Genomic DNA, 25,972 nt, shown 5'->3' with positions numbered 1-25,972 from the left:
TGGGGATTTAGTTGGGGATTGGCCCTGCTTTGGGCAGGAGGTTGGACTAGATAACCTCCTGAGTTCCCTTCCAACCCTGATATTCTATGGTTAGCCAAGTGCCACTCTCCAAAAGAGCACAAAATTGATTCCAGGCAGCACTGAGATTCATTGGCAGCAAAAACATTTGCTTCCTGTAGCATAGGTTTTCACTGGTAAAAACACCAATTAAGACAAATTTAAAAAAACAGCATCTGAGTTTATTTGTGCATTTTAAAACCCTTTTTAACTTGGTCACGCAAGTGTAAAATAAGGATTAGTGCACATTGTACTTTCCGCTTACCAGAATTCCCCATCTTCCATTTTAATCCTTAGCTGCTGTCCCACAGATGGGTCCACCATGTTCCACTCAGAAGAGCTGCAGGGGGGAAGCAGTTCAAACATGCCGTGAGTCCTGAAGCTTGAACAACTCACAGTAAATTAAATTCTGGAAGAAGGAGGTGCAACTCCATTGCCCTGGCTCTGCCAGTTTACAACAGGGCTGAATTTGGCCCATTGTGGGAAACATTATCATCCCACATTGTTCATTAGTAAGAAAAATATCATCATTACTGGCTGCAGACATGTGTGGTCTGTATTCCAAGCTGTTCCTGTGCTGTGGCTCAGCAGATTATTTCCAGTTCCACAAACTGGGTGTAGGATCCAACCAAAATACCTCTGTTTTATAAAGATGTGACCATAAGAGCACCCCAGTGTCAGGTGGCACATTGTTGTTAGGATATTTACCCAAAGGGTGGCATGTAATGTATCACTGGAAAACTCAAAACGCATTGATCATTAATATTATTGGGTGGTGTATGTAATAGGTTCGTATATCATCCCCATCACCATAATATCTGAGGGTCTTCTGTAGTGGATTAAGCAATGTGACTAATATCTGTCACACATGGTTCATTCTGTCTCTCATCCTCTCCATAGGGGGAGAATTGTGTGTGCACTGGAATGATTCGTCTTGCGATTTTTATTTATTTGTTAAATGTACATGCTGGGGACTGAACAAATTTGCAATAGATAAAGCCTTTTACCTCTAGGTCACTAATTCTGATACAGACTGGTAATGTTCCTTTCTGACAGCTATTTGCCATTTATCCAAGGTCCTTATCACCTTGATATCTAAGCAAGGAGAGCCTACATGAAGTGAATTGATACAGCTGCAGTCCAATTCCTAGTGGGCAGATATCTACAGCTCATTAATCATTATCTTAGTTAGAACTATTTGGTCCCCTTTTCGCCAGCTGCAGCAGTGTACAAGGCTGGAACTATCCTCAACTTCAGATCTTCCTTTTAAGTCAGAGTGGAGACATGCTAGCAAGGGTTGTGCGTGGGAAGCCTGATTGCTACCTAACCTATGTGCTGTGGAAGTTCAGTGTCTAGACCTGTCAAGCTGACGCCTTCCACCAAGAGGAAATTTTATTTATTATTTTTCCCCTCCAATCTTCAGCAGGGGCGCTGGAACAATTTGTATAGTGCGGCTGCTGAGAGCCATTGAACCAAACTGTAGACCACTTCAAACCAGGGGCTGTGGCACCATCCGCAGCACCCCTAGTTCCAGCACTTATGATATTCAGAATCTGTATAAAAAGGAGTTGATCCTTACTTATCACTCCAGGCTCCAGTCCATTCCACCTCTCCCCATGGGTTTCGCATTCGAATTAGATTAACACTCTGTCCTCGGTAGTTAATCTGTAATCACAGATATCCACTTAGAGATACAGTAATACTTGCTTTCTGTAGCATTTATGCCTTACAGCCAGGTGCACAAAGAACTGTCAAGCAAAAGACTATAATGGAGAGGAGAAAAACATAACTAGCTTTTAATGTGAGAGTGCTTTGAGGAAGAAAAACTGTCATTAGCTTTAAATTAAAACAACTTTTTCACTCGGCAGAAACTGTTGTGCAGAATTTGGATACTATTGGGATGAATGCTTTAGTAAAAAACAAAACAGATCAGATACTGAGAACACTATTTCTTATGACCAAGAACTGTGTGGATCCATGTCACTGTGCTCCACTAATTAAGGCCCTAGCCACAGTGGTATCAGGACCTTATTAGCTACAGTCATATTTAAACATAGTTATAGCTAATAAGGTTCTGATTCAATTGCAGGCAGTGTTTTAAAGGGGCATTTTCAGGGTATCCTTAGGTGTATATATATTTCTCTGAAGATGTTTAGAAACCATACATAGCAGGTAGCATTGTGCTTTAAAACTGACCAGTCTAGTTTCACAGTCTTGGTGAATCACATATAGGCATCAAGAAGTATATGAGATTTTAAAATTCTTTCAACTTTAGTAATCCAAAAGTGTTACTAAGTAACACACAGAAAGTGATTTGTACATTGTGTGAAATCTGTCAGAAGTGACAATCCAAGATTACAAACGAATAAAGAAACAAAAAATGTTGCCTTATTTTTAATACTCAGATACAAAATACTAAATCGTGCAGAGATTTTAAGGTGATAGCTTCAAAAAGTTAGTTGCTGGTTCAAAGGTATAGGCTGTTTTTTTAATGCATTATGATTTTTAACCTCACATTCCCTTGAAACTACCAGGGCATCTAATTGCTGCAGAGGGCATGAGTGAAACAAAGCTGGGGAATGTGTGTTAATGTGCCAATCCTGGCATGTCTCATGGGATTTAAGCAATAGTTGATGGTCACCCTATTACCTCAGACAGGAAAAAAAATGAACTCCACTTATTTTCTGCAAAGTCACACACTTGTAATAAAATACATGCTAGGTGGTTCTGCCACAAAGACCTGCTATAGCAGAGCCGCTCGAGATGGGGTGGGCAATGAAATATGGATCTGCCCGTGTACTGCACCCACTCCTCTTCTGTTTGACTTACTATTTATTAATCCTAGCTCTATAACCCCACGATAAACGCTGCAGTTCTGATTCTTTCCAAAGGTCTTGCAAATCTCTCCAGACAACACACAACATATTTCATCTTTTTAAGCTGCTTTATACCTGAGACTCTCAAACATTCATGATTTAAATCCCAGGACATGGGTGTCTGAGATATTATTGTTCCTACTGTGTAGCTGAGCAGGCTCAGGTGAAGTGGCTTTTGCAAGGTCACACAGCGGCAGAGTTGGGTATAGAACCAGGAGACCCGATTCCCTGTTCTAACTATTGCACAACACACCCTCTCTTCAAACTCTTCAAGGGAATGAAAACTGTACCTGTTTGGCTCCTGTGACCGAATAGGCATGACCCTTCACCAGCTTTTTAAATGTTACAGCCTCCATGTCAAGAGCACTGGTAATCTACATTTAAAAAAGGACACAAGAATACATGTTAAAGTTATCATTGGCTTCACCTCTGTCCCTAAAAGAAAAGACATATTAACTCAAACTTAGTTTACACACACACACACACACACACACACAGAATAAACCCCAGTTCATACAAGGACCACAGCTGAACATGTATGAATGAGCCAACATGCCACTGTTTTATTTTGTTCGGATTTTTACAGTGCAACCATCACTGTGGTATCTAAACAACAGCATTTTTTTTTTTTGGATGTGGAGCCTTGCTCCCTCCCAGCTGCTCTAGGGCAGTGTTTCTCAACCTTTTTTTAGGTTGATGACCCTTTATTCAAAATAAAAAAAATTGAACCCTCCACCCCACCCCATATTTACTATCAAAGAGTAAAAAAAAAAATATTAATTAGAAGCCCATGTAGTTGACGTAGGTGTGTTTTCAGGGCTGACAGAATAACTGACCTTGAAGGTTAAGCGTGTGCAGAGAATGAGGGAGCAAGATTTTTTTTGCTTTAGATTGTAATAAAATGTCCAACGCTGCAAAATCCTCCTTGATTGCCTTTCATGACACCCTTGGGGGTCATGAACCACTGGTTGAGAAACATTCCTCTGGGTCTTTTCTATGTCATTTATAAGATCTTTTAAAATGAATGCAGATACTCTTGAAACTTTATGGCGTTATGAGCTGGGTGATGCATTGTTATGGGATTAAGGCTGAACTCATCCTTCAATTAACAACTATAAACATAAGACCCATTTTAGCCCTGATCTACACTACAGAGTTAGATTGATGTAAGGCAGCTTACATTGACCTAACTCTCAGCATCCACACCAAAATGCAGCTTCCACCAACGTAACTCGCCCACTACACCAGCTTAACAACTCCACGTCCGTGAGAGGTGTAGCACTTAAGTCATTGTAGTTAGGTTGACAGAGCGTCAGCGTAGACACTGTGTTGCTTACATCGACTGTTGCTGCCTTTCAGAATCAGACCTACAATGCCCCACACTGACAGTTAAATCAGTGCAAGCACTCCTGGTGAGGATGCACACCGCTGACACACAGAGTGTAGTGTGTCTATGGAAAAGCTATTTAATTACCACGATGGCTGTACGCTGATGTAATGGAGATCAACTTAATTTTGTAGGTAGACTTGCCGTTTGGTGTATGGGGGAGAAGGTGCAACAGACAAGAAAGACTATCTTCCTCTCTCTGTCTAATAGAGCAGCTGAAAGCATGGTGGCTGACCCTGGGGGAAACCTGAGGGGAACATTTTGAGTTAGGAGTGCTGGCTAATGAGTGCTCTTGATGCTGTGAGCAAAAGAAGGTGTTTCCTGCTATTGAATTCCCATGCACAGATCAGGTCAAGGGAAAGAAAACAACTTCATCTCAGCCTTTTATTTGAATTGAGAATTCTAGATTAACAAAAGAGGTTATTTCAGCAATAGTGCTGGAGCTCATCCTGTTGTCATCATATATGTAGAACCCATCATGTTACTATTACAAATAGCAGAGACCATCATGTTATTGAACAGGCCCATGGTATACAGGCAATAACTCCCCTAGGAAAAATCCCACTGGCTGACCAGCAAGAGGGGGAACCACAAGATGGCCATCATGTACAGTTGGTATGGAAACAGCAAACAAACAGGCAATGGTTAAGAACTCTCTGCACTTCGTATGTGTATCTGAGCTAAGGAAGAAGTGACGTTTGCTGTTAGAAGAGATGGTAGACAGGTTAACATGAGATTGGCGCATGCATCCGTGAGCTCCAGGAAGTCACCTGAGGGAATTCCAGCAGAGTTACTTTCTGAAGCAAATTTAGATTAAGTGCAGTTTCCTACAGTATATATGCAACCATCACCACCAGACACACTTATTGGACTGGTGCAGAATGTAAAAGCACATGTACCCAGGACTCTATGCACCTTTGCCATACAGGCTAAACAACAAACAAAACAGAAAACAACAATTTTCCAGAAGACAGGATGGAGATGAAAAGAGCCATGGTCCCAACCCTCAGTGCATGAATCTCAGCCTTGAGAAAAGACGGGCACTGCAATGTATGGCAGCGTGTGTATGTGCACACTGCAGGCAGTCCATGAAGCCAAAGGTTAAGTGACTTTAACCTCCTGATGGTCAGTGAATCATTGAACACTGGAAGGCTTTGTTGCTGTTATAAAACATTTCTTCTAACGTGGGACTTGGGGATTTGCTGTAAATATTCATAGGAGATGCACATATCTCAGCAGCCATGATGAGTGCTCCATTTGTTTCCAAAACTTATCAGCCATTTTGGAACAAAGCTCTGTTTTTGTTGATGAATATGGGCTTGAGAGCCTGCTTAGGGAGGGGGCCTCAATGTGAGCCTGAAGGTTTATTTTCACTGCAGCAGTTAGCTTGGGTGAGTACACTCAAGTCAAGCTAGGTTAGCTCCAGTGAAAGCAACCACACTGCAAAACAACACTTGAACTACAAAGAGTGACTGGATTAGCAGAGTGAAATTGGATTGGCATCTGGTTTATTGTAAATCAAGCTGCTGCATCCCTACTGCACTGCTAGCCTGAGTTCAGCAGACACCAAGAGGAGTTTGCCTGTGTATGTGTGCCCACATTGAATGGTTGCCAAAGGAACTCAACATGCCCAGCTAGATGACCAGGAGCCAAGGGATGGTTGAGCCACTGCCTTGTTTTGAGAATGAGCAGCCCCAAATCCCCAGCCTATTAAAATAGTCCAAGACCCACTCACCCGTCACCACAACCAATAAGAAAAAGGTGCAGGATACCCTACAAAACAAGAACTCACATCAATGGAGCAGCCAAGCAGAGATCCCCTTTCCAGAGCTTTCAGAATAATTTGATAAAGGTCACTGGGGGGTTTCCGAAGCTCGTACCATTCTGTGACCCCTCCAGTGAAGTCTTCAAAGCCCTCTGAGGTGCTTCCTCCAGACAGAGCTTCATAGCAGCCATTCACCCTGAGTGAGAATGAAGAAGGCGGATAGTTAGAATTTTCCCATTGCTGACACACTCTGGGCCACACTAGTCAGGAAATATCCACCAGCCAAGTGCTTGGTATATTTTGGCCATTTCCAAAGCAGAGCTAGGCAAGCCCAGATGCTGGCACTTACTTGGCATAAGCTTTCTCGAGTAGGGCACTCCAGAACTCATTGCCTTGTGCCGAGTGTACAAAAGCCAGCTTCCCATCCTTCGTCGGGAGAAGATCGTCCACTACAACATCCACCCACTCCCCAAACTGCCAGATCTGCACAGAGGAGAGATAGATGTATGCAAATTGATGGTGAAAATAGCTACAGGTTCTAAGGTCACCCTCATCATATTGTCCAAACGCCTTCCAAAAATGCGTTAAGCAACATAGTTAATATCTAGTACATGTGGTTCATTCTCCATCTCATCTGCCCAGGGAAAGAATTGTGTGGGCAGTGTCTGGTGAGCGAGGTTGTTTAGTGCGTGTTTAGCAGTTCTTGTCAAACACAGTTTCAATTCTAGTGTAGACAAACCTATTTTGAGAGAAGAATTCATTTTTATAATACCACTGTGTAAACATGGACACTAATCAACTTATACAAATGTTTGCATGGCTAATTTTGCTGTACCCCATGCTACTCACACTGGTACTGCAGGATGCAAAGGCTATGAAAAGGAGAAGGTCATGTTCTTTGCAGAGGTCTGGCAAAGGGCCCAGTCTATTTGTTACTGCTGCTGCCCAAACAACTGTGTGGTAATTAAACCCCCCAAACTTTCCAAGTCAAGGGATGGAGCACTAAGATTCCATTCAGTCCTTACAGTTAATGGGCAAAAAGGTCATGGAGTTGTCTGAAGCCTCAGTTCAGCAAAGTGCTTTTGCAAGTGCCTAACTTTAAGCATGTGTCTAATTTATCTGACTTCAGCAGGACTACTCACATACTTAAAGTTACCATGTTCTTAAGTATCTTGATGAATTATTGCCCAAGTACCCTGTGAATCTGAACCAGAAATGAAATTTTCATTAATTGGCTGAGCTTGTGAGACATTACACTTGATGGCATTTCTGTTTGGATGTAGAATCAGCTCCCAAACATTGGATCTCATTATGCTTTTTTCTCCTAGATAAAAGAACTGTCTACTATTAGAAATCTCTTCCATGTAGAAACATACTTGTATGTAGAACATAGTATAGTCACCTCTAAACTATCTCTTAGATCTGGAGTCTCAAATTCAATTTACCTTAGGACCAATGCCAGTCCTCAAATCTTCCCAGCAGGCCAATAATGTCACTCATGCCACCCAGAACCCACCCCCTCAAACTCCATCTCCCATCTGCCTAAGGCTCTGGGAGGGAGTTTGGGTGGGGAAGAGGATTGGGGTGCAGGAGGAGGGGATGGGATTGCAGGCTGTGGGAGGGAGGCGGGGTGCAGGCTCTGGGTGGGAGTTTGGGGGTGGGAGTGGGTGTGTAGGAAGGGGTGCAGGCTCTAGGAGGGAGTTTGGGGGTTGGGGGGTGTGGGAAGGGGGTGCAGGCTCTGGGAGGGAGTTTGGGGGCAGGTTGGGGGTCTCTGGGAAGGGGGTGCAGGCTCTAGGAGGGAATTTGGGGGCAGGAGGTGGTCTGTGGGAAGGGTACAGGTTCTGGGAGGGAGTTTGGGGGGTTGTGGGGAGGGGGTGCAGGCTTGGGGTGCAGGCTCTTGGAGGGAGTTTGGGAGCTAGGGGTGTGTGGGGACAGGATGTAGGCTCTGGGAAAGGGTTAGGGGGTGCGGTGCTTACCTGGGGCTTCAAGGTGGGGTGGGCTGGGGAGCCTCCATGTGCTGCTGCCCTCAGGTACCACCCCTGCAGCTTCCCATTGGCCACAGGGACACTCAGGGTTCTGACAGTGTGTGGAGATACAGCCCTACCCCATCCCGCCCTAGGGCTGCAGGGAGGGGCCAGCAGCCACATGAAGCGAGTGCACAGAACGCCGCTCAGCTCTGTGGCACTACCGGTGGTGGGTGGGGCCCCGGGCCATTTTAAATCTCCCGAGGAATGTGGGGTGGGGGGGAGCATCCAGGGGCAGCAGGAGGGCCCAAGGGAGAGATCTGGCCCCAAAATTGCTGCAGCCCTGCAGGCCACACTGGGGAGGTTCTCAGGCCGCAGATGGCCCGCAGGCTGGCACTTTGAGACTCCTGTCTTAGATAAACAAAATATTTGTAACTTCTTTAGTCTCAGTATAAGGTATGTTTACCAGACCTTGAATAATTCTTGTAGCTTTTTTCTGAACCCTTTCCAATTTTTCCAACATCCTTTTTGAAGTATGGACACAAGAACTGAACACGGAATCTAGTAATGGTCTCATCAATGCTACATCCAGAAGTAATACCTGTGACACATATGCAGTATCCTGGACAAACGTTATGGAATCAAATACAACCTCACTGAACTAAGTTAAACCTTATGGAATAGTTTTAATATTGTTGGAGTCCATTGTACTGAAAATGCAAATGTTTGTGCACTACGATGGAATTGCATAGAACTTCTTTAGGAGGAAGGCAGGATTAATGCAATTTCTGGGAGATACCAAGAACATCAAAGGACTTTTGGGGACAATGTGTGTGCAGTGGATTTCCTAGGAAATACATGGGAGTGAAGGGAATGCAAATGACTCATCTCGAATCTGACTTTTTTAAGCTGCATTTTGAGCAGAGACCCATTGTTTGGCTGATTACTGATTAGTCTTTTCAAAGACCCAAACTGGATAAATGAGTGAGTTTCTTGGGAGTTCTTGTTCAGAGCAAAGGGTGTGATGAACTTGAAATCACAGAAAAACTGCTGGGTGGAGGCCGAAGGACTGCCCCACCTGGAGTTGGTGCTGCAGTTGGGACGATCTCTGGTAAGCTTATTAGCAGGTATATAGTTTCTTTTATTGTTTTTAATGTGTTTTCTCTGTATTGCTTTTACCTTAAGGATAAAATGTGCTTGCTTAGGAGGAGCGCTGTGGTAGCTTAACTGTGGTAACTATACTGTTAAACATCTCTGAAGAGAAGGAAAAAGAAGCCTGCTTAAGCAGCCTGTCTTTTGCTGAGGATATCACAGGATGGTCAAGGGACTATGCAGTGTGGAAATATCCCAGTCAGAAGGGAGGCGGGGAGAGAAAGAGAGATATGCGTCTTCACTCAAGAGACCCCATGAATAGGTAGCTATAAGCCTAAAGTGGGTGCCGTTGCTGGATCACAGAGGTGGAAAATACAGGTGCAGTTGCCCTGAATTGTTACAATACCATCTCCCTACTCTCACTTTGTAGTCCCCATCTTATACATTGAAGGATTATGTTCATCATCTTAGCTACAGTATCACATTGGGAGCTCATGTTATCTTGTTACCCCTAAGTCCTTTTCAGAGTCACTCTTTTAAGTGAAAGTCAATGGGAATGCCGCTCCTTAGTGGAGTAGATGGATTTAACAATATTTTATATATGCTTCCAAAAAAAAAAAAAAAATCCTGCTTGTTTCTGCTGCTGAACTGTAGCAAACTTTGAATGGAGCGTGGTGTGATAATGCGATCTTCCATTATCTGATGTGATGGAGTATGACATCTGCTCACAGCCAGCAGGTACAGGTTGAAATCAAAACATTGCACTGTCATCCTCTGCATGAAGTGTTAAATGCACAGCTCGTGGGACTGGGAAATAAGGTTCTGTAGCTGTGCAGTTACCTTTGGACGTGTGATTAGTAACTCAGCTGGGTGTGGTTCGGTCACAGTGCACAAGGAAGGTACAATTTTAAAAACAGAGAATCAGACCCACATGCCTTGAACATTGTGCAATCATTAACACTTGTGCCAAATAGTCCTATGGTTATTTAGCAGCATTTTACAGCCTATTTAGTATAATTCTGCACACGAGTAAGCAACAAGATGGAGAGTCAGGCCCATTTTTATTTTTTTTGGTGGTTAGATGACCCCCATTGCTGTAGTGTCTGCACACATCACACTCAATATATTTATCCTCAGCCCTTGAGGTAGGCAAGAACTCTTCTTCTCATTTTATAGAGGGAGAATTGAGGCACAGAGAAGCTAAGTGGCTTGCCCAAGGTCACACAAAATCTAGGGCAGAAAGGTCTCGAACCCAGGTCTCCTAGATTCTGTGTTAATGCCCTAACTACCTGACCATCCTTCCTCTTACAGTCCTGTTGTGAAGGCCTCATCTTGACCAACAACTGGTGACTGAACTGGGGATCACCACAACTAAAAGCATGAGTTTCTAGCATTTGTGCTAATGAGGCAGGTTCTGTAGCTGTGGGCTAATACAGAATAAGCTTGGGGTAGGGGAAAGGAATGGGTGACCTTGTGTGTTAATGCACCAGTCTTTCACCAGGGGAGATTGGGGAAGTTTAAATGAATTTGGTGGTTTTAACTTAGCCCCTAGTCAACGTATTGTCCAGATGAGAAAACACACCCTAGTCTGTGCCTAGAAGAGAGCCAGAAATGGTAGTTCAAGGGTAGATAGCTGCATTTCAGAATACACGGACATTGGCAGAGGTGCTGGCTGGCTGGGATAGAACAGACTGGTGCAGATCAGTACTGAGGTGCATTGGCAGAGCTAGGGAGGGAACGTACACTATACAAGTAAGCATTGCTCTCACTAGAACTATTGGTCTCCCTCTGTGGGAAGCACTTACTCCCTTCAAGTGTTTCAATTGTCAAAAACAATTTTCAATTTGTTTTAATGAAATTCAGAATAACTACTTCACTCTTCAGGGTTTCTACACTGCTTAGTCATGGCAGAAACTCAGCTCACAGAAACTGGCCTCTGTCCAAATCAGTCTAACTTTCAGGACAAAAACATGATAGTTCAGTTGAAGGCTGCCCACAGAGCAAGCACAAATTCTTGATAATCAGCCTGGTTTCATTCCTCATTGGTAAGAGCATCAGTAGAGAGGCCTGGTCTACACTACATGTTTAAACCAATTTTAGCAGCGTTAAACCGATTTAACGCTGTACCGTCCACACAACGAGGCCTTTTATATCGATATAAAGGGCTCTTTAAACCGGTTTCTGTACTCCTCCCCAATGAGAGGAGTAGCGCTAAAATCGGTATTACCATATCGAATTAGGATTAGTGTGGCCGCAAATCGACGGTATTGGCCTCTGGGTGGTATCCCACAGTGCACCATTGTGACCACTCTGGACAGCGATCCGAACTCGAATGCAGTGGCCAGGTAGACAGGAAAAGCCCCGCAAACTTTTGAATTTCATTTCCTGTTTGCCCAGTGTGGAGCTCTGATCAGCATGGGTGGCGATATAGTCCCAAATCCAAAAAGAGCTCCCGTATGGACTGTATGGGAGATACTGGATCTGATTGCTGTATGGGGAGACAAATCTGTTCTATCCAGAGCTCCGTTACAGAAGACGAAATGCCAAAGCATTTGAAAAAAATCTCCAGGCTATGATACAGAGTCCACAGCACAGTGCTGTGTGACAAGCGTAACGGAAAGCCAAAGAATCAAATGGACGCTCATGGAGGGAGGGAGGGGGTACTGAGGACTCCAGCTATCCCACAGTCCCCAGCAGTCTCCGAAAAGCATTTGCATTCTTGGCTGAGCTCCCAATGCCTGTAGGGTCAAACACATTGTCCGGGGTGGTTCAGGGTATCTCGTCATTTTACCCCCCCCCCCCCCCGTGAAAGAAAAGGGAAAAAAAAATCGTTTCTTGACTTTTTTCAATGTCACCCTATGTCTACTGCATGCTGCTGGTAGACGCGGTGCTGCGGCAGTGAACAGCAGCATCCTCTCTCCCCCCCCCCGGTGGCAGACGGTACAGTACATAAGGACTGATAGCCATCCTTGTCATCATCAGCCCGTGAGTGCTCCTGGCTGGCCTCAGGTGAGGGCGGCCGGGGGCGCCTGGGTAAAAATAGGAATGACTCCCGGTCATTCCCAGTAGATGGTACAGAACGGCTGGTAACCGTCCTCATCATAGCAACTGGGGGCTGAGCTCCATCAGCCCCCTCCCTTTCATGTGTAAAGAAAAGATTCTGTACTGCCTGGACTATCATAGCAGCGGGATGCTGGGCTCCTCTCCCCCACACCTTTAATGTCCTGCCTGGACTATCATAGCAGCTGGAGGCTGCCTCCCCCTCATTTTATCTCACTAAAGTCAGTGTTTCTTATTCCTGCATTCTTTATTACTTCATCACACAAATGGGGGGACACTGCCACGGTAGCCCAGGAAGGTTGGGGAGGAGGGAAGCAACGGTGGGGTTGTTGCAGGGGCCCCCTAGAATGGCATGCAGCTCATCATTTCTGCGGGATCTGACACGGAGCAGCTGTGCTCTCTGGTTCTCTGATACACTGGTTCTCTAGTACACTTGCCCCATATTCTAGGCAGGACTGACTCTATTTTTAGATACCATAAAGGAGGGATTGACTCGGGGAGTCATTCCCATTTTTGTCTTTGCGCCCCGGCCGACTCTCAGCCAGGGCACCCATGACAGCAGCAGAGATGGTACAGAACGACAGATAACCGTCATCTCATTGCCAATTTACAATGGCAGCAGCAGACGGTACAGAACGACTGATAACCGTCTCTGCTATCATGCAAAGGCAAATGAATGCTGCTGTGTAGCGCTGCAGTACCGCCTCTGTCAGCGGCATCCAGTACACATACGGTGACAGTGAAAAAAAAAGCTGAACGGGCTCCATGGTTGCCATGCTATGGCGTCTGCCAGGGCAATCCAGGGAAAAAGGGCGCGAAATGATTGTCTGCCGTTGCTTTCCGGAGGAAGGAATGAGTGACGACATTTACCCAGAACCACCGCGACAATGATTTTTGCCCCATCAGGCACTGGGATCTCAACCCAGAATTCCAAGGGGCGAGGGAGACTGCGGGAACTATGGGATAGCTATGGAATAGCTACCCACAGTGCAACGCTCCAGAAATCAATGCTAGCCTCAGACCATGGACGCACACCGCCAAATTAATGTGCTTAGTGTGGCCGCATGCACTCGACTTTATACAATCTGTTTTACAAAACCGGTTTATGTAAAATCGGAATAATCTCGTAGTGCAGACGTGCCCTAGGAGGTACCTAGAAAGGCATCAGTGCAGTTGCAGTTCCTCTCCTATGCAGTAAGACCTCAGATCAAGATTTTATGCTTTTTATTTTATTCAAGTGCCCAGAAATATCATGATCCTGAAATTAGTCAGTCAAGTTTAGGATTTCTAAGGTGCCTAACATGGTATCTTAAATTCCAGCCTCCAGTGATGTCAACACTTCGGTAATATGAAGGTGCAGAGAAGGTGCTAACCCTCCAATTAAAGTTAATATTAAAATAGCTGATAAAGAGTTTTAAATTCCAGTTTTCCAAGTAGAAATGCCACAGAATACGTAACTGTCACTTCACAATACAGCTGATATTTGCCAAGGCGACAACACAGAATTGTCATGCCAAATTTCTACCTACATTAACTATAGGCCATTTTATAAAGTAGCCTGGTTAGATGATCTGGTAAAGAACTAGAGCCACACATTCAGCATTTTATAGCTGCAAAGTACTTTACATAATTAGTTTAAATGAATGGATTTTAAGGCCAGAAGGGACGATTAGATCATCTAGTCTGACCTCCTGTAGAAGATAGGCCAGAGTATATTCACCCCTGTATTGAGCCCAGTGACTTATGTCTGACTAAAGCATCTCTTCCCAGCTTGAGCTGAAGACCGCAACAGATGGAGAATCTGCTATTTCCCTGGCGTGTTCGTTCCAATGGTTAATCATCCTTGCTGTTGAAAACGCATGGCCTTATTTCTAACTGGAGTTAGGCTGGCTTTAGGATCATCTTCTTCTAACAAGACATTGGTTCCTGTTATGCCTTCCTCTGATAGATTAAAGCACCTTTTAGTACCCAGGTCTTTTTCCCCCCATGAAGATACTTACACTGTGATCAAGTCACTTCATTTATTTTTTTGATCAGCTAAATTGACTGAGCTCTTTAAATCTCACACTGAAATTCTTGTCAGAACTGGTAATAGCACCAAGCGTTCCTGGCTCCCAGACCTTTATTGTTACAATAGCAGCTCCTGGCTTCATCTGAGATCAGGGACCCATTGTGCTAGATGTTGTACAGAGACAAATACATAGAGGAAGTGACTTGCCCAAGGTCACATGGCAAGTCAGAGGCAGAGCCAAGAACAGAATCCAAGTTTCAAAGTCCCAGTTCAGTGCCCTACCTAGTGATTCCCCCTGCCACTTGTGGACCTGTGTTCAGACTGTGCTTCTGCCTACATGGGCCAAATCTAGATGCTGCTAACGTTTGTAATTTCTCTTTATTTGGTCCCTCTCTATCCTCCCTCCTTTCCCAGCCTGGCACTCCCTGCACAGAATGGGAGTAACCGTGATGAATAATGAATCAGCTTTGCTACAGCAGTGAAATTCACTAGGCCTTGGGCTTTACCCCATGGCCATTGCTCAATGGTGATTAAACTGACTGGTTTACTATCCAAACAAAACTTTCTTGGTTTAGATAGAGATCAGAGCAATTTTCTTCCTGCTAAATACACATGCACAGCACTACGCCCAAAACAAACAACAGTGCAGGTAAAGCAAAAATAAATAAATAATGACATTAGTGTTAACTTTGAATTCCTGCTGAGGGTGGAGAGCTGGAACTGCAGCACAAAGATAACCACTAGGATCACTGTCCCAACAGCCACTGGCATTGCACCAACAAGGTACAATTACAGGTGGTGTTTAGCACTGAAAATGTGCTCAGTGCTGAACAAAAGTAAAAAAAAGAGCCAACAATCTAACAGGTGAGAAAGAGAATAACTAAACCAGTATAAGCAGCTTTATACCTATATAACCGTATCTACACCAGGAGTTGTCTGCTTTAGCTATATTAGTTTAAAACTAATACAGAAAAAATGGCCTTATGTAAGTTGTTCTAAGGTCTTTGCTTACTGATGGTGACATGCTTTCTTGCTTCCTACCAGCTTCAAGACATGCATTTCTCATCGGTAACTGAGCATTTCAGGCTGCCAGAGACCTCTCTGTTTCTAGCAGGTAACAAGTTGCTACTGATTTCTCTCTTTCCAATCTCTCTTAATAAAATAAGGCCAACACCTTTCCACCAAGGTTTAATATTCCACCCCTGCCTGCAAAACCCTGGGGGAAGCTGGTCCTACACATGATCCAAGGTTTTTAAGGCTACAACTGTTAAAAGGTGCCAGTGAACATGATACAAAATGGGTATCACACAGCCTGATAGGAACCTTTTTTTGGTCCACACATTATTTTCACACATACACACACACTTTTCACTTGGGCATCTTTGGGAAAGATACCAATAGTCAAGTGTTATAGGGTGGGCTAGTCCTTTAAGGGGAGTTGGCCTCAGCTCTATCTGGACCTAGTTATCTGCCGCATGTGTGATGGGTTTGGCCCAGTGGTTGGCCAGGCATCACGAGAAGGCATCATGCGATGGTAGTTGAAGGGCTGAGGCTTCCTCTAAGAGATTTTCCTGCTTCAAAGAGAGGGAGACCTTTCTGAAGAAGAACAGAATAAGCCTGGAGAGAGACCTGGGCCCTGATGCAAAGACAAAGAGGGAGAGAGACCTTCAGGGGGTATGGGATCAAAGTGGGACAGGGAAGGAACCTGCTGGGAGTTGCCTGCTGCCATGGCAGGTAGCATAGCCCTTAAGAAGGAACTGGGAGCTCAGGAAGGCTGAATTTAACTGCTGCGTTTGGAGAAGAAGGCTGGGGATTCTAGCTTTGAGTTAAACGCTTATTTTGTATTAAATAAACCAGATCCCAGGAGGGAAGAGTAATTCAAAAAAGCACCAGTTGTGGCAGTTTTACTGGGGAAGGAAGTAAACTGAGGGAGCAGCAGGGTCCAACACCAGATGAGACGAGACTTTCTTACATCCCAGCATCTCACCTGGAAGTGGAAGATGCCAGCATATCCATTCTGGAAGCTCTGCCCATGAGGGACCACTCGATGGAGGATGGTTTCATTCAAGGTGAGAGAAGCAATTGCAGCTAGGAGCCAGCAGTCACCTGAATGAAGGCAGAAGGAAAAAAGTTAGTCAAAAAAGTTCAATTTGCACCAAGGATGGGAAATAACACGACCGTTTATTCAGCAGAACCTAGCTGCATTGGATCAAATAACTGCAGGGTATGTGGCAGTTACATTTTATTCTCAAGAGAAAAATAAAAAGGTGTTAAGCAGCAAACATAATGGAGTGCAAGATTTCAGGCTTGTAAGTTACCGGAGCCATTTGGCAATTCAGGCACCCACTGGAAAGAAAGATATTTGCATAAACCACACACCAATTGTACAGCTAGTTTTGGTTAGCTGCACAATTCCCCACATGAGTCAGAGCAACCCGGGGCTCCCATGCAGACATTCTCCTAAGCCTCCTGCTGCAAGTTCTCACACATCCTAACCCTCGTTTTCCAAGGCTGATCATTCCAAGTTTTGCTGCTGATTTGCTCTTCTCACTTACATGGCACCAAAAATATGGCAATGCTGATGATGAATGGGATATTCTGGGCTTTAGTCTGACTCAGCAAAAGTCTGATATCCACTTGGTTTTAAGATCAAAAGTGATGGAAGCCCCCTTGGATTTCTGCACTGTGGCTGTTATTCAGCAGAGATACGAACATCCAAGGTGAAGGGCATAAGAGAAACAACCATTTTGGTCCTCAAATGCACAAGTTGCCTAAAACTCATAGTTCCATGTAGATGAGAGGAGAAATTTCCTTCCACTGGAGCTTCTGCCCCCTCACAGTTTGACCAGGTACCTCATAAGTTGCAGTCCCCAAGCAAGTTTATCCAGTTCTCTGTGCACTTTGCACAGTGTTTTTGCTTGAGTGTTGGGGGAGGTGAGATCCTGTGCTGGGCCAGAACTCACTGCCCAGAGAGAGAGGAGCGTTAAACAACCCTCATGATCCTAGGCTGCTCCCAGAAGCTGGAGCAGCCCTTGGCCTAACTGAGACGGCCTCAAGAGTCTAACATATGGCAGCCTCCTGGGGGTGCCCTATGGGCTGCAGTTCAGCTCAGAATCTATGGAGCGCTATGTACTGCAGCCCCACACCTAACACACACACACACACACCCTGCCCAGTGCCCACAGTCTTAATCCCCCATGCCAGGGCTTGCAGGTTCCTCCCCTGGCCAGATATGGAGCTTTTAGAGCCCCTTTTATGCAGCATAAAGGGGCCAGAATAGGGGTGAGGATCTCAGCCAGGGTAGGTTTTACTTTAAGCTATGCCACTACAACTGGTTACACTTATTCAGGATCTGCTGTGGAAGACAAAGTATCAGATGACTAGTACCATCAACAGGCCACAGAGCTCAAGGCCACTCTGCACAGCCAAGGAGACTGTAGGGAAAGGGTATAAAAATAGTGACTCTTGGCACGTCCATAGCACCCTTCATCTCAAAGTGCTTTTGAAAACATCAATAAAGCCCTGTACATCTGTGTAGTCAGTCCTCGTGGAAAAAAAAAGCCTCATGAAGCAGTGAAACAACTTGCCCCAGGGTTGAGCTGCAAGTCAATAGCAAAGCCAGGAACAGAACCCAGAACCTATCTCGCTGCTCCTTGCTCTAACCATTAGAGCACTGCCTTAGCTAAAGAACAAGACCCCAGCATGTCAGTGCCAGGAAGCGTGGTCAAAGTGAAGCTTGGGAAAAGATAACTTACAACTTATTTTTGTGTCACAAAAAAAATCCCTACGTAACACCATGGAACACCATGTGGAACTCCTTGCCACGATATCCATGAGGCTAAGAGCTTAGCAGAATTTAAAAAAGGATTGGATATTTATATGGATAACGAGACTCTCCAAAGTTACAGTAGTAATTTAAAAAAATGAAGATGGGATATTATCAATCCTCCTGCATCAGGGCATCAGCCAATCTCAAACAGGGTTAGGAAGACAGTTTCCTGAGGGGGAGGATCTCTGATCATTATGGGATTTCTTGTACCTTCCTCTGAACCAGCTGGTGCTGGCTGCTGTCAGAGAATGGGCTAGCTGGACCCCTAGTCTAATCCAGTTTGCCAATTTCTGTGTTCCCACAGCTTGACGAGTCCAAGGCTACCATAGCAATTTGGGCTTAACTTGTGGCTTTGCTGTTCACCTTTACTGGGGACCAGAAAACTACTTAGTACCAGAGTAGAAAAAGCCAGATGTGAGGCTGCAACCTTGTCTGCCAGCTCCTTACAAAGCTTTCAGTGGTCTCTGCTGGCCCACACTTGCTGCCTCCTCTGCTTCTGCACAGTCTCAGAGGGACAGTTTGAAGACGGCTTCAGTGCAGTGGCAAAGGAGCAGATGGATGAATGCTAGCAGCAGATGGGAAGGAGTGGACAAGCAGATGAGGCATTTTAAGTCCAAAGAATGCTGTATTGGGACCCACTTTCAGAAACAGCTGTGGCAGCTGGCAACCAGCCAGGTGCTGTTAATGCCATTTTCTTCCCACATCCATGCCCAGTGGACATCAGAACTGCATTGTTTAATTCCCCACACACCTCCTTCCCCGCCTCCCCTCCCCCAGTGTGTTCCTGGGATATTTAAAGTTTAATGGAATTTGCACAGAGCTAGACTCCATTCCTGCTCCAACTGCCAATCTGCTGTAGGGAGGGGCATAGGGCAGACATACATGCCCCCATGCTGACTGGGAGGAACTAGACTGCAGCTGTCAGGGGGCTTCCCTCATCCAGGGCAGCACTCATCCCAGGCTAGAAAAAACACAGGCAGAAGGACTGCTGCTGCCAAACTTACTGGTGAACACAGCTCATTGCAGCGTACTAAATATCCAGTTGGTATGACTCCAAAGTTTGCATCACTCCAATGCAGCTGCTGTTACACCTTCCAAATTCAGAGACTCTCCTCCCGTTGAGACACACTTAAAAAAAATGTGCATCATGGGAGGAAAATGCCTTCTGTGTGTTTAATGGATTGCATCTTTGCATTGTATATTGATTTAAAATGTGACTAATAGGTCTGGGAGCAATGCAGAGGCAGCGTCCAATACCTGGAAAGAGTGCAGTATTCCCCTGGGGTGGGAGCTCTACTAAACTAGGTTTGTGCCTGGGTTAGGAACATTTCATGTTAATCTTAAGGCATTCCTCTTCTGGTCAAAGTTCAGAGCTAAAGTTAAGTATTAGTGCTCGTAAAGCACACCGAGATCCTCAGCTGGAAGGCACCATGTAAGTGCACAGTATTATTATATAGATGACTCCTCCACCTTCCCATCCTCTGCTTTGATGGCCCTAATCTTGCCTTTAATAGAAGTAGAATCATGCAGTAGGCGTGATTCAAACAGGCTATAGACTGGACTCAGCAGAAGAGGTTGCCGCTTACAGGAGTAGCCCATAACCCAAAAGGCCTGGGGTAAAATTTCCAAAGATGTCTAAATTCATCTTCAAATGGGATTTAGGCACTTAGAACCCTAAATCCCACTGACAGAGAGACTTGGTCTCTTAAGGTCTAAGTCACTTAGGCACTTTTGAAAAATTTCACTCTTGGTTTACACACAGGTTTTGTATATATATATTTTAAACAGATATAGTTATAGCATTACTATCCCTAGTGTGAATGCAATTATACTGGCATAAAGGTACCTTATACTGATATAATTACTCCTGAATGGAAGAGAAATAAACTATATTGATCTAAACACCTTTACATCAGTATAACTGTATAAAGCTGTACAACCTCTCGCCACGCTGGGGGCAGGAGGGAAGGCAGAGGGGGTTGTACAGCTTGAACTATACTGATATAGTTTGAGCAGCACAGCTTGTGTGTGTGTAGATGAGCCCATCTGGCTCAGAACACTAGGCCCTCTGGTTTAAATTCATCCAAATTTAGCCTCCAACCTGCAGTAGTTAGAATAATCCATCCAAAGGCAGAGATCAGGGGGGAGGGATAGCTCAGTGGCTTGAGCATTGGCCTGCTAAACCCAGGGTTGTGAGTTCAGTCCTTGAGGGGGCCACTTAGGAATCTGGGGCAAAAATCAAGTACTTGGTCCTGCTAGTGAAGGGAAGGGGCTGGACTCAATGACCTTTTGAGGTCTCTTCCAGTTCTAGGAGATATATACCTATCTCCAATTATAATAAATAATTATAACAATTTGTACATTTCAAGTCCTAGGTTTCTCTAGCTCAGCAACATTCTCTCTAATCCATATTTTATAATTTAAGGCTGGGAAACAGAACATTACAGAGAAGAGGGGCACACGCGCACATACCGCACCCAACGATAAAACTAAATAGAAACTACAGTAAAGGAAACCAGATACAGAATATCACTATTTCATCTCAGCAAACAGCAGGACCACTCTCTCCTTTCTTCCTGTTTTAAAATCTCATGGCGGGGGGGAGGGGGGAATCATATCTCTGTGGCATTTTTTCCTTCTCTGTTATGTGTAATGTGCCAACAGTAACCTGGCCTTGAGTTGCAAAAAGGAAGATCGTTATTGAGTCAGACACATTCTTGCTGGACGAATTGCAGAGAAGGCTTAAAACCACTTGGAAAGCAATTTAGCTTGACCATATCACTAACTCCCTTTTATCCAGGGGAAATTCAGAGGGTTAGAAGTCAGTGTCAGTCCCAAATAGACCTAATTTCTTTGTAAAAATTGTGTAGTTGCAAGAAAAAAAAAAGTACAGTTTCCCCTTCTTATTCCCCCCACATTTCTCTGTGCTCAGGGAACTATGATATTTCACAGACGGGAGAAAGATACTGTGTGTCACATTAAATCCAATCTACTGTACTATTTAAAGTTACACCTGGTGATCTGATGATTTGGACTAGCCCATTAGAAACCAGAGCTTGCAAGGAGAGAAGAACTGGGAGCATGCAGTCTCGCAGGACTGGAAACAGCTAATAACTGCAGGAATATGCTGCAAAGGAAGCTTGGAATTACTGAGATTTGCACAGCAGGCCTCATGGCAGCCTATAATGAGGGAGAAGGGGGAAATCATGGAATAGTCAAGCCCCTCTGTGCACTCATATGCCTAGTCCCTGCCCAAGACCCAGGTCCTGCATCAAGCTCCATGTGGATGGATCCTTCCGAGAGCCCCAATGAAGTTATCAGGAGCTCCATACAGGAGCCTTCCCAGAAGGATCTCATTGTAGGATTGGGCATAAAGGAGATGAAATTGTAAGCTTTTGGGGGAAAAGGACCACTGTTTCGTTCTAGGATGGTACAGTGATCTCACAAGCGGATCCTGGTCTGTGACTGGGATTCCTAGGTACTTGCACAATACAATTTAATTATTTCATTAATTCGTATGGACCTAATACCCAACATAAGAATATGCAGGACAAGGATTCTCTGCTAGAACAGAGATGTTTGAATGTTTTAATTGCCCCTCTATCTTATTCTTATGTTACTTTCAGGCTTCCATTTTTGTAGTATCCAAGTGCATCATTAGCTTATTTATCCTACCAATAGCCCTGTGATGGAGGGAAATGCCATTATCCCCATTTTACTGGATGTGAAAACTGAGGCACTCAGAAACTAAGTGATATGGCTACGGTCACACAGGAGGTTCATCACAGAATATGGAACTGGAGAGACTGATTTCTTGAACCACAGGCTAACACCCTAACCACTGGGCCATCCTTCCTCAAACACGGAATCGGGGGAAGGAGGAGCTGGACATACAGATAATCTCTAAAGGCTTTATAAAAGAAGGAAGCAGGAGAGGCTAGTCATGTTTAAGAGTCCTTCAGAGATGCACCTATTCCAGCATTCATGTGAAACCACTAAGCAAAAACAAGCAAGCACTTAGGAGCAACATTTCTCCATCAGCAAGAATCCAGATTCCCTTCTTCCCAGTCTATCAACACCAGCACTAATAATAAGTGAGACACCCCCCCCTCCAAGGGGAAGCCAGCAGCATCCCTACCGAGGGCTCCCTGGCAGATGTCTGTGCGGGTGGCTCCATCAACAATGAACTGCGGGTTGGAACACATTTCCTGCAATAAAACATAGTTTTGTTTTTAAAGTTTCAGTAACTGGGACATCAGTTCTTACAATGCTATGCAGCCCAGCTAGGCAAAGCCATCACCTTTGATCTACATTTGTTAACCCTTAAGTGTGCAGCCACTTTTTCACAATGGCAGCCCAGTGAAGATTTAGGATTATGTGCATGGTAAGTATCCAAAGACTCTTAATCATTCTGGTTAAGGACAGTTTTTGAAAGAAGGACAAAGACAATTATTGTGCTAGGCTCTGTACAAACACCCAACAGTGAGGTCCTGTCCGGGTCCATGACTAGGACTCTTTAGGTGCTGCGTAATACAAATATTTTTATCGTAAATTCTTTGGAGCAGTCCTTTTGTTACATGGTTGGACAGTACCTAGTGCTATGGGGCCCTGATTCCCCACTGGCGCCTCTGGACAGTACTACAATACAAACAACAAGAACTCCTCCTCCATGCTGTGTCTCGTAATACAACCACAGGGGAGTCACTAACATTTAATAACAGGTGCTCCACACGTAGAAGGAATACGAAGACAAACATCTTCGCAAAGCATGCAGTCATGGAAAATCCCATTGCAGGAGGTCAGAGAGTTCACCACTGTATGCACTCAGATACTACAGTGGTAAGGCCATATAAATAGATAGATGGGCTGTTTATGGATTTTAAAGAGAGCTGGATGATTTAATGACTAGATAAGCATGCTGCAGTAAAAACTGCACAATTCACTAAGCATATTCCTCTGAAGCACCAGATGCCGGCCTCTGCTACAAGTGGGATTCCAGACTTATCTTATGAATGGTCCAATCTAGTCCAGCAAGAAGCTAGGTACCAAAGTAGATGGCTGATTGCTCTGATTTGAAACAGCAGGAGCCAGGTTACTAAGCTAGTAGCATTGATCTGATACAACATGGCAAACCCTGGGTTCTAATTAAGCAGTTGCACTTATTAATAATTGGAATCAGAGTGGATTGCCAGTTAAATCAGCTAAATCAATGGCAGGAACAGGAATAGTTGCCAGTTCTTTGGCTCTAACCACCAGACAACATGGGTTTGAAAATTCCATGACAGAATTTAGGGAGGCAAACAAAACAAAACAAAACAAAAAAAACCCAACTTTCCTTGTTTCATTGATTGCCCGAAGAAAAAGATTCAGGAGCGATTCTCTACATAGGACACAAACAAATACATTCCATAAGTCGTATGTGGGAGGAATTAATTCTAGCCTCACCCTGGGTCTCTTCCACTTGATTCCATAGGTTTTGGAGGAGTTTGGACCCAATTCTTTGAAGCCCAAGGAGGCGGCTGCAGGAGGGAAGGTGTCATCTCGAAAGAGGGCTCCACTCTGTAAGCATGCATTCCGAAGCTTCTCAAAGTCCTGGCCCACGTACTTCACTGCATTCTCATGCTGCCCCAGGCCCAGATCCTTAGCCCTCTGCTTCTGGACCTGAGCAGAGACGCCTGTGCAGTACACTGGGGTGATGATTTCTTCTGCCATCTTTGGCAACTATTGGTCTAGGCAAGCCCCACTGAAACAGAGAAAACAAGAACAAACAGCATAAGTGGAAAACTGAACCTCACAACCCCTTACACAGCTTTAGCCAAAGGATCGAGTAGCAGAGAATAGCGTGTAACCTGCTGAGCATACATAGCTGTACTAAGTCTTCACCTCCCCAGACAGACCTGCTCTCAGCTGCATGTAGTTCTCACCTGCACAGATATCTTCCAACAACACACTTAACTTTATATGTGTTCTCTCCCCTGCTGTGTGAAGGACCCAGCTGAAACAGACAGCCCTCTTACGCTATCTGTAACAACAGTAAGGCCTTATCTATGCTAGCGATCTGTACCAAGAAACAGTCGGTTTGCATAGTGCCGCTAAGGCCATATGAACACTTTACAAGCTTACAGCAGCACAGCTGTACCGATACAGCTGTGCTGCTGTAAGATCACTCGTGTAGCCGCGTTATGCCAGTGGGAGAGAGCTCTCCCCGTCGACATAATAAAACCAGCAGGAGCGTGTTTTTCACCGACAAACAGTCATGTGCACAGCGCTATGCTGGCAAAACTTATATAGCTCAAGGGGGTGTTTTTTACACTCTTAAGAGAGACAAGTTTTGCCGACATAAGTGCTAGCATAGACATGGCCTAACAAAACTATTTAGGCAGAGCTCGTTCACATCTGGCCATTTGTGCCAGTGTCCTGTGCCTATGCAGCATCAAGTTGTATCAGCAAAATAATGTTGCACTGTGGGTAGGCATCCCAGTGTCCTCGATGCCACTTTCAGACAAACTACCTTGTGTGAAGTTGATGCTGTGTATTGTGCAGTGAATGCTGCGTAATCTGGCATGCCTCCATGCATCTCAAGAAATTGTGGGGTGATGGACTCAAGACAGGAGTCAAATTTCAGAGTGGTAGCCATGTTAGTCTGTATCAGCAAAAACAATGAGGAATCCTCGTGGCATCTTAGAGACTAACAAATGTATTTGGGCATATGCTTTTGTGGGCTAAAACCCACTTCATCAGATGCATGGAGTGGAAAAGATATATATACACACAGAGTACATGGAAAGATGGGGGTTGCCTCACCAATTCTAATGAGGCAATTCAATTAAAGTGGGCTATTATCAGCAGAAGGGAAAAAAAAAATCACTTTTGTAGTGGTAATCAGGGTGGCCCATTTCAAACACTTGACAGGAGTGTGATTTTTAAATGGACTTGCCCAGAAGTAAGGCTGGTATTTTCAAAGGGACACAGTCAGAGGGGCCAAAGCAGAGGCTTTCAATGGGAGTTTGAGAGCCTCATGACTGTGGAGTAATATTTGAACAGCCCCAACAACTGAATGGCTGGCCAACAGGATTGAGAACACAATGCAACATTAGGTAACAACCTTTGGATTATACAAACCAATGGAGCCTGCCCATTGCATTGGCAGAATTTCATGAGTTGATTTATTATCATGTGTTTGTTTTATTTCAGCCTGGTAACAAATGCAGTGCAATTTCCAAAGTTTCCCAAGAAGAGATGAAAAGGTTCTAGCAGACAAAAAGCTTTACCCTGGGAAGATCTTTAAAGACAGAAGAGGAACATAGCACTCTGGAGTGGCTGAACATTCTTCAGGTACTTCAGAATTTGTTCACACACACAATAACCCATCCATATGATTCCAATTAGTGCGATAGAGTTGTTCATAGAACTAGCATGCAGGAAAACCCCACAGGGGATAAAATCATTGACTGTTATGCTGCCCAACACCATCAAGTCCTGCAGGTGCAGAAATAATTACATGATAATATACCATACCTGCAGCATTAGCAAGCCACCCAGATAAACAGCAATCCCCACACCCACAATTAGCTCTGTTTCTGGTTACTGGCTGTGAAAAGAATATGAATCAAGAAGATTCAAGAAGAAAGGAGGGAACAGACAGGAACCAGGACCCCACAGCTGGCAACCTCCTGTGGACTCAGACCAAGAGTGTGGCTCTGAACTCCTGGAGGTCTCTTCAAAACCCAGCACTTCCAGGCTGCAGAGTATTTCTATCATACAATTAACCAGATCTTCAACTGGTGTCAGTCTGTGTAACTCCACTGAAGCCAGTGGAGTTATGAGAATATACAGTATATAGTCTTTAAGGTGCCACCGGACTCCTTGCTGTTTTTATGACAATATACAGTAGCAGCTGAGGATCTGGCCCAACATGTCTGCAGCCTGGT

General features: G+C 44.6%; 2 protein-coding genes across 8 annotated transcripts in view; one reads left to right on the top strand and one right to left on the bottom strand.

Moving 5' to 3' along the window:
- Positions 1 to 25,972, top strand: part of FAU (FAU ubiquitin like and ribosomal protein S30 fusion) — a 140,551-nt gene that overhangs the window by 26,667 nt on the left and 87,912 nt on the right. The gene's annotated exons all lie outside the window — the stretch shown is intronic.
- The window catches only part of CAPN1 (calpain 1), a 50,117-nt gene that overhangs the window by 18,117 nt on the left and 6,028 nt on the right, over positions 1 to 25,972 (bottom strand). For 5 of the 7 annotated variants that reach the window (XM_075073383.1, XM_075073382.1, XM_075073379.1 and 2 more), the window contains 8 exons: positions 23,487 to 23,784; positions 22,180 to 22,249; positions 16,200 to 16,318; positions 6,435 to 6,568; positions 6,113 to 6,281; positions 3,224 to 3,307; positions 1,637 to 1,722; positions 323 to 397 (listed from right to left, as the gene is read on the bottom strand). In XM_075073383.1, coding sequence (XP_074929484.1) covers positions 323 to 397; positions 1,637 to 1,722; positions 3,224 to 3,307; positions 6,113 to 6,281; positions 6,435 to 6,568; positions 16,200 to 16,318; positions 22,180 to 22,249; positions 23,487 to 23,753 — 1,004 coding nt within the window. In that variant the 5' untranslated portion in view covers positions 23,754 to 23,784. Of the gene's footprint in view, positions 1 to 322; positions 398 to 1,636; positions 1,723 to 3,223; positions 3,308 to 6,112; positions 6,282 to 6,434; positions 6,569 to 16,199; positions 16,319 to 22,179; positions 22,250 to 23,486; positions 23,785 to 23,938; positions 24,054 to 25,312; positions 25,521 to 25,972 lie in introns of those variants that run through there. The other 2 variants (XM_075073380.1, XM_075073381.1) reach the window with 2 other exon arrangements.

This window comes from Chelonoidis abingdonii, chromosome 17 (assembly GCF_003597395.2).
Source record: "Chelonoidis abingdonii isolate Lonesome George chromosome 17, CheloAbing_2.0, whole genome shotgun sequence".
Taxonomy (NCBI): Eukaryota; Metazoa; Chordata; order Testudines; family Testudinidae; genus Chelonoidis; species Chelonoidis abingdonii.
This window is presented reverse-complemented; position numbering and strand designations above follow the sequence as displayed.